General features: G+C 41.5%; 2 protein-coding genes across 2 annotated transcripts; both read left to right on the top strand.

Moving 5' to 3' along the window:
• The first annotated feature begins 2,231 nt into the window (after positions 1–2,231).
• Positions 2,232–5,463, top strand: LOC148894614 (gamma-crystallin M2-like). Its single transcript, XM_089002254.1, has 3 exons — positions 2,232–3,554; positions 3,632–3,874; positions 4,464–5,463. The coding sequence occupies exons 1-3, from the start codon at positions 3,546–3,548 to the stop codon at positions 4,734–4,736; spliced, it is 525 nt and encodes a 174-aa protein (XP_088858380.1). The 5' UTR covers positions 2,232–3,545; the 3' UTR covers positions 4,737–5,463.
• A 2,210-nt stretch (positions 5,464–7,673) lies between these two features.
• LOC148894613 (gamma-crystallin M1-like) lies at positions 7,674–8,482 on the top strand. Its single transcript, XM_089002252.1, has 3 exons — positions 7,674–7,749; positions 7,824–8,075; positions 8,160–8,482. Exons 1-3 carry the CDS (start codon positions 7,741–7,743, stop codon positions 8,433–8,435), a joined length of 537 nt encoding a protein of 178 aa, XP_088858378.1. The 5' UTR covers positions 7,674–7,740; the 3' UTR covers positions 8,436–8,482.
• Positions 8,483–8,705: the final 223 nt, after the last annotated feature.

The following is an 8,705-nucleotide window of genomic DNA, read 5'->3' as shown; positions in this document are numbered from 1 at the left end:
GGTTGATTTGTTTGTTTGTTTATTTACTTGTGTATACCCCCCGCTACATATCATTGCCCCCCTACACACAATATCAATGCCCCCTTACACACATTATCAATGCCCCCCCACCCCTACATAATAAAATTGGTCTCCCTTGCTCTCACACCCCTTCTGCGTAAATTTAAAACCATCCATAACCTTGCACTTTAAAATCCCATCTCAAAACCCACAACGGACTTCTATGTGGTTCATGATTTGAGTCAATTTCATGGTTGGGAGTTCTCCACTGACTAAAGCAGGGGTCCTCAAACTTTTTCCTGTGAGGGCCACATAACTTTTCCCTTCTGTGATGGGAAAAAGTGTGACGATCGTAGGGGAGCTTAAAAAATGTTTTCCAGAAAGCCACACACAACCAAATAACCCTTTCCAGGTTCTTTACAGAAAAAAAGTCATGAAACAAATAATAACACTATTAATGAAATAAATAATAACTAAATAACTCTCTGGGTTCTTCATAGAAAAACAGGAAATAAATAACACTATTTATGAAACAAATAATAACTAAATAACTCTCTCTGTGTTCTTCATTGAAAAAAAGCCATGGAACATTAACTTTCTGTTGTGCCATGCACAATCTTAACAGATAAAAGTTCAGCTCAGTTGTCAGAGCAGAATCTCTCTGACACATATGAGCAGTCTCTTAAAGTTCTTGTGTTCCTTCCTTATAATCCTTTTGTAGGTTCCAGTAGGCTTGTAGACACCGCTGTTTGCAGCTTTCTCTCATCAACTTCCCTGTGAAAACCACAAAGGAAGCAGGTTGAGAAAGTGAACTAAGTGATACAGCACCTACACAATACATTTCACTACCAGTATGGCTGTAAAGATTTTATCCCAGTAGATGTTATTATGATTATATTTGTTTATGCTCAGAATGACTCATTCAAGTCAGAAAAGTGAGCTTACCTATGTATGTTCAACAGTGTGAACTGTGGGTCTGCATCTGGCTGTTGAGAAGTTGAATATCTGGTTCCATTCTAGTTACAGCACTGATGCAAATTGATCTCATCAGACATTTCAGCAGTTTCATGCGAGAAAAGCTTTTATGTGTCGTTTGGGAGGGCGGCATAGAAGTCAATGAGACTGTTGGGCTTGAATGCGTCTTTCAGACCATCACAGTTCTGTCACTCAGGTCCAACTCCTCCATGGTTTGGTACACTTGGTCAAAAATATCCTCTCCCGTTGTAGTCCCTTTGAGACTTTGGAGGGCTGCCAGCTCCTCGCATATCTCAAAGTTTGCGCTAACTCTACGAATAAAAATGTGCAGTTGCGCTGTGTCTTGCACGTCCGTGCTCTCATCCAGTGCTAATGAAAAAAGTCAAATTCTTTCGTCTTCTGCTGAAGCTGGGCATATACATTCATCCCGATTTCTTCACCGCGTCTGGTGATTGTACTCGCCGACAGACCTACGGCATTATATGCATCTTTCTTCTCGGGACACAACTCCTCCGCGACAGCATCCATGCATTTCTTAACAAACTCTCCGTCCATGAAAAGCTTACCGCTGCTTGCTATCAGCTTAGCAACCCGAAAGCTGGCCCGAACGGATGCCTTCTTCAGCTGAGCTTGGCGTACAAATGTATTCTGCTGAGATAGTAGTCCACGTTTCGCTTTTAGAGTTTGTCTGCTCGTATTTGGCCTTGCAAGGTATCGTACTTGTCTTTGTGAGGGGATTCATAGTGTCGGCGAAGATTATATTCTTTGAATACCGCCACCGCCTCTTGACAGAGGAGACAATCAGCCTTTTCTTTGCATTGAACATAAAACATAATCGTTTGTCCACTGCAGGTGGAATACCCTGCATTCTGAATCAATTTTTCTCTTACCTAACCTTTTCATCATTTTCCGTTCACTCTTTGACGGGAAGGTTTACAAGAGAAAACGGGTCTGGGACCAAATAGAGCGCCAAACTGAGCGCACCTAAATGTACCACCGGACTCCCCTCCACTTCCTCATACGTCACTTTCTTGTGTCGCGTCGCAATGTGACCGACTCCTTTAGCGTTCTATTGTCTGATAGCATCTCTGGTATTATTTATATATATTTATATATATATATATATATATATATATATATATATATATATATATATATATATATATATATATATATGCTCACGGGCCGGATACGGCCCGCGGGCCGTAGTTTGGTGACCCCCCGTGATTCAAATTTGCAATGAAACAATATACATGTGTCTGTCTGTCTGTCTGTCTGTCTGTCTGTACTATGTTTTCAGACCAAATAAAGTACCGCAAAATGGATTGTGTCACTTTCTCGGTCAGGGGCGTTCCAAACGTGACGTCACGTGGGGATCGTCATCAACTCGAAAACAAGACTTCCTGAATATTCAGCGCAAGTCTTAAAACGTAAAATATAGCTATATGCGGTGGAATCTTAAAAATACCCTCAGTAGAAGCCATTTGAAGTGATTTTACAAATGATGGACACAACTTGTTCGGAGGCGTCGGTTGTCCTTTAATAATATAGGCACATGGATCAAGCTATATTTTATGTTCACATTTGTGTTATTCCAACTAGAGGAGCTGAATACGTTATTTTCCAACTCCACATTTTTGATAATTCTAGATCAAATCAGAATCAGAATCATCTTTATTGCCAAGTATGTAGAACACACAAGGAATTTGTTTCCGGTAGAACACGCTGCACTAGTATCGTCGTCAAAAAAAAACTGCTAAGTGGCACTATACATACACATATATATATTCCATTTTGACTACTGTTGAAGAGTTCAAAGAGTTAATGGCTTGGGGGAAGAAGCTGTTTAAATGTCTGCTGGATTTGGTGCGCATGGATCGGTAGCGCCTGCCTGAGGGGAGTAGCTGGAAAAGGTGGTGGGCAGGGTGCGGAGGGTCCAGTAGGATTTTCCGCGCCCTTGTTGGGATTCTTGCAGTGTGCAAGTCCTCGAGAGTGGGTAGGGCGGTGCCAATGATTTTTTCCGCCGTCCTAACCGTCCGTTGAAGTCGGATTTTGTCCAAATCAAAACTAAACTGAAATTTGAAGCAATGACTTTAAGCTTATGGGAAAAGTTGCACTCTGTTAACAAAGATGCCACTTAAATTTACCGCTTCAAACAAAACAAAATAAATTGGGTGTAAATGTTGCAAACCTGACTAAATCCTATTAGCATATTGTACATGAAGTTACTTCGGTGTGAGCAGTGAGCGCCACCCAGCGCTGTTATGCAACACATCGGGCGTGAACAGCCCTTTTCCATATTGTTCTGCATCCATTGTCCGCAGGATGAGTGGATACCATACTAGTCCTTTCTCTTGTTCATCAACGTCAAACCCTGTTAATTATTTATTCAGTATTTGTGTCAAATCCAAATCTATATTTCTCACCCCATGTCATGGTCCAACAGAAAAGTGCACATGTGCCAGTCATGTTCATTTACAACGAGCAGAGCATTTGAATAACAATGCTTTGTTTGTGTGGAGCTGCTATAAAAACCCATGGAAACATGAGAAATCTCTCCAATAGACACCATGGGCAAGGTAGGCTCTGCTCCACTGGCATCAAATCACATTTGAGATCTTCATTTGTCGTCACACAAACTCCTGTCTCCTGACAGATCATCTTCTACGAAGACAAAAACTTCCAGGGTCGCAGTTATGAGTGTAGCAATGACTGCACGGACCTCCACTCTTTCTTTAACCGCTGCAACTCCATCCGGGTGGAGAGCGGTTGCTTCATGATCTACGAGCGAGCCAACTTCATGGGCCACCAGTACTTCATGAGGAGGGGAGACTATGCCGACTACCAGAGATGGATGGGTTTCAGCAGCTACATCCGCTCGTGCAGGATGATTCCCGCAGTAAGGGCTCGATTGATTGTAGTTCTGCCGTGTTTTTAAAGCTTGTCCAGTCCTCCGGCTGTTCTGCACAACTATACAAATCGTTGTGATTGTTCATTGTTTTGCTTCCAGATTCCAACGTGTGATAGCAATCATTCCAATGCCCACAATGCCCCACTATTAAAAACTAGATGGGTCGTACCGACCGGCGCGATTTTGCTTCCGTTTTCGATTCTTAAAGGTTGTACTACTTTTTCCAATGGTTGATATCAAACTCTGGTTTCTGTTTTGTCATTCAGATGTCAACACATGCATCTTTGTTTTCCATACTTAATGCTAGACAATTCATTTCGATGCCCGCGATGCTTCAAGATCAGGATTTCTTAATGCGGTTCCCATACTTGATAGGCTTTTTTCTTTGATGTGTACTTTACTCCTCCTGGCTTATAATTACAATGTCTGTGATTAAATTTTTGGTGTCGTGAATGTCATATAGTTTCTGTTTTTTCCATGTTCATGATCCTGCCCTTCATTTAGATTAACTTCAATTGAGATGATTCGTCTTGATGTCCTTGTAAACCCAACTGTCCCTTCTGATGTGATCCTGCAGTACCGAGGCTCCTACAGATTGCGTATCTATGAGAAGCCTGACTTCAGTGGTCACATGATGGAGTTCATGGACGACTGTACCTGCGTATCTGACCGTTTCCACCATCGCCATATCTACTCCTGTAACGTCATGAATGGCTATTGGATCTTCTACGAGTACCCCAACTTTCGAGGGCGCCAGTACTTCCTCAGGCCTGGCGAATACCGACGGTACCGTGATTGGTGCGCCACCTGCGCCATTGTCGGCTCCTTCAGGAGGGTCACTGAATTTTAGCCATTAAATGAAAGCTTTGCTGTAAATATCAAATGCTTTGTTTTTTAAAGATGTCAAATTTTTAACATGACTTTGTCACTGCTTTTTTTCCTGGACAGATATGTGTGTGTGTGTGTGTGGGTGCGTGTGTGTGTGTGTGTGTGTGTGTGTGTGTGTGTGTGTGTGTGTGTGTGTGTGTGTGTGTGTGTGTGTGTGTGTGTGTGTGTGTGTGTGTGTGTGTGTGTGTGTGTGGTGTGTTTTGTTTAGTAGATGGGCATACAGCCTCACAATAGATAATTTGATAATTATTTATTTAGATGACATGTTTTATTATACAGTATTGGAAGACTTTTCAGACATTTTTAAATCTGTATAATTACAGAGCATAGAGTGTGTTAGCCTTGCTGTCATTGCCTTTTTATCAAGTATCTTCATCTTTACTAAGCTCATAGAGTTGCTTGTTCTGCTGCCACAAGGAGACACAAGCCGGTGTCGTATTGTGCCGGTCCCAAACCCGGATAAATACAGAAGGTTGAGTCAGGAAGGGCATCCGACGTAAAAGCTTGGCCAAAACAAACAAGCGAATCAAACCTCTGGAAGACACTGATTCGCTGTGGCGACCCCTTGAAGGGAAAAGCCGAAAAGAAGAGTGTGTTAGCAATACAAACATAAAATTCTTCACTCCTTATATTAAGATTCTATTATTTGTTTTGCAAAAATGAACCTGAACAATAAAAAATGTTTACAATATCTATACATAAAATAAGCTCGCTTTGTGTATTTGCGTGTATGAACTGTATGTGTGTGTTTTGTTTACAGTTGTATATTGGATTGGATGTACCTTTCTTCATCTCGCAGTGGAGAAATTTACATTTCACAGCTGCAAAGTTATAAAAGGAAGAGGAAAGAAAGAAATAGAAAACCAAAATACAGGAGGTGCTGGAAAGGCAGCCACTCTCGTGGCGCCATCTTGAAGTAAAAAAACAACAAAAACCTAAATAACAAATAATATGACAACACAAAGACACAGTCATTCATTCTTCAGCACACGCTGCATCCTCTTTGTGACATGAAGCAGTTCTAGATCAAAGAGGAGAGGATCAAAGCATCCTTTTCACCAGTGGATCAGGGACGTTGTGGTGGAATGTTCACATCTACTACAAGCTAAATGTTGAAAGCAAACACGCAGTTGTAGCATCCATCGACGAAAAGAGAATGTCTCTCATCTCCTGTCCCACATAATTCTGCTTCAATTCCAAGCCGCGAAAGTTCCGCATACGCATCGGCGCTTTGCTCATTTCTTCTCATCGCGGGCTCCTCAAGCCATGCATCCATCCAGCCGCATACAAAGCACAAAAAACACAAAAATAAGACAAAAACAACAAAAAAAGCAAGCAAGGCTCATGAGAGCACTTGCTTACGGCTGCCTACTTGAGCTGCCTACTTGGGCGCCATCATATATATATATATATATAAATAAATTAGTGTTTCAATGTTTTCTTTCCTGGCGTGTGTAAAATACGTTTTTTTGTCTATACCACTGAGATATATGGTCCAATCCCTTTATCTAGATCAGGGGTCTCAAACTCAATTTACCCGGGGGCCGCTGGAGGCAGAGTTTGGGTGAGGCTGGGCCGCATAAGGATTTCCACAAGAAAAGCACAGATAAAACATTCCAATGTTCTCAATTTTTTTATTTTTAACACACAAATAAATAGAAAAATGAATAAAAAAAATAACCAGTAATAAATAAATAAAATAATTATAATAATAAGGCAGACACAGACGACTGGAAAAAAACACAGGAAAACTAATTATTTTATTAAAGTTTCAAATGTCTGTATTCACAGTTCTTTAACCTTTAACTTTCTGAACATCAATAAAATATTGAACATGAACTGTCCTAAACATGGCTTCTCTTGCCTACTTATTGCTGCTAGAGACCTGGCAGCGCTTCTTTTCACAAAGCCGAGCCACATTTGGCTTGAGGGAGGAGGCAGTGGAGACTCTGAATAGGGCTTGAAGATGCGGGCCGCACTAACATTAATCTTATAAAATATAAATATAAATATTCTTTCGGGGGCCGCAGTTGGCCCGTGGGCCGCGAGTTTGAGACCGAGATCTTGCTTTATTTGGAAAAAACAGTAAGTCAAAAAATACATATGCTGTATGATTTATTGATTTGATACATTGGCATCAGAATACAATAAATTATGAAAACCAGAGAAAACCGGGAGCATACCACTTTATGAAGAGGTACTTATACTGTGGTCTAAAAAAGACAAACTGTTTTTCCATGTTATGTACATTGAATAAATCTAACGACTCCTTAATTTAATACTTTATGGCCCAGTATCTTTTGACTTTAAAAGCAAGTTCTTATTCCTACTTGCTCAGCTGCTATATTGATTCCCTAGCTTTTTCCACGGCCAGCCTCTGGGGTCTTTTACACTAATCCCTCTTCCCACTCTGTGATTTGTTTTGTTCACTTTGTTCATTGTTTCCCAATGAAGAAAAGGTACGCACATGATTTGGAAAGACCTTTTTTGTTTTATTTTCTTGTGTCTGTCAATTCTGTTGGCATGTCGAAAGGACCATGTGAGGAAAAAAAAAGTTGTCTTTACCGTTTGAGGATAAAGCATATGATGATGCATTAAACATGTCCACTAGCTAGTGAATTTTCTATTCTGGTTCTTTGAGTTCACCTTTGAGGCACTGGTTGCTGCGCTCTCCCCAATGGCCGTGGTCACACCATATGTGCAGAAGCTTCTGACTGAGCGAACACGCACAAAGCCTTTGTGCACACAATGCAGGTGATTCACAGCCAGAAATGTATGGACGGAGAATTGTTACGCATTTATAGGCCCTGTTCAGCAAAAAGTCAGTGTGCCGATTCATCAACTTTGTGCATTTGAATAACAACGCATCCTGGCCCCCGGGATTTTGTATAAAAAGACCTTTTAATCATGGGGCTAACAGAACAAGTGTACTGACTCCTCCACTGTGAACAACCTAAACCATCACCATGGGCAAGGTACAAGTATTCAAATATACAAGTTTTTGCATTTCTTTCACGGGCAAAGCAAAAACATCTGTTTCACTTTTCAGATCATTTTTTTTGAGGAGAAGAACCTGCAGGGCCGCTCCTACGAGTGTCTGAACGACTGCCCTGAGCTGACCACTCTTCTGAGCCGCTGCCAGTCTTGCCGGGTCGAAAATGGCTGCTTCATGGTCTATGAGCGCTCCAACTTCCAGGGCAACCAGTTGTTCCTCAAGAGAGGAGAGTATCAAGACCTGCAGCGCATGGCGTCTATGGGAGTGACTCTGGACTCCATCAGATCCTGCAGAATGATCCCCTTGGTAATCAATGAACAAAAACTTGAATATTACGAGTATGAGTACGGCAGACATTGACATGATTGACATTTGGAATTTAAATTACAGCACAGAGGCCAATTCAGGATTAAGATCTTTGAGCGAGAGAACCTGACTGGCCAGTCCAACGAACTGCAGGAGGACTGCGACAATATAATGGAGCGCTTCCGCATGAACGACATCCTGTCCTGTCAGGTGCTGGAGGGTCACTGGCTGCTGTTCGAGCAGCCCCATTTCCGCGGCAGGATGATCTACATGAAGCCCGGTGAGCATCGCAGCCTCAGAGAGATGGGCATGAGCAGCATACGGATCATGAGCTTGAGGCGTATCACTGACATGTGCTAGAACTCTGTACTCAGCTTGAATAAATAAAAACAATGCCTTCTTCATAAGCAACTTTGTTTATTTTGTGTCGACAAAACCACATTATTCAGTTGTATACATCCTTTTGTTCTTGAGGACATTGTCAAAATACAAGACAATGCAATGCATATTGATTTATATACCATTTTAACAACAGCTGAAGCTGTAACAAAGCGCTTAAGATTGACAGGCATCATACACAGGAAATAAACCAGTCACAAATATAGTAGAAAGCACCAGGGAGTGAAACCA

Source organism: Hippocampus bargibanti, linkage group LG08 (genome assembly GCF_051943395.1).
Source record: "Hippocampus bargibanti isolate YZ-2025 linkage group LG08, ASM5194339v1, whole genome shotgun sequence".
Taxonomy (NCBI): domain Eukaryota; kingdom Metazoa; phylum Chordata; class Actinopteri; order Syngnathiformes; family Syngnathidae; genus Hippocampus; species Hippocampus bargibanti.
The sequence above is the reverse complement of the archived record's forward strand: the minus strand, read 5'-3'. Positions and strand labels throughout refer to the sequence as shown.

What these genes read in the sequence shown, in the direction of transcription:
- LOC148894614 (XM_089002254.1), top strand. An exon ending in CGTGCAGGATGATTCCCGCA is followed by an intron (nt 3,875 to 4,463) that starts GTAAGGGCTCGA and finishes GTGATCCTGCAG; the next exon opens with TACCGAGGCTCCTACAGATT.
- LOC148894613 (XM_089002252.1), top strand. An exon ending in CCTGCAGAATGATCCCCTTG is followed by an intron (nt 8,076 to 8,159) that starts GTAATCAATGAA and finishes TTTAAATTACAG; the next exon opens with CACAGAGGCCAATTCAGGAT.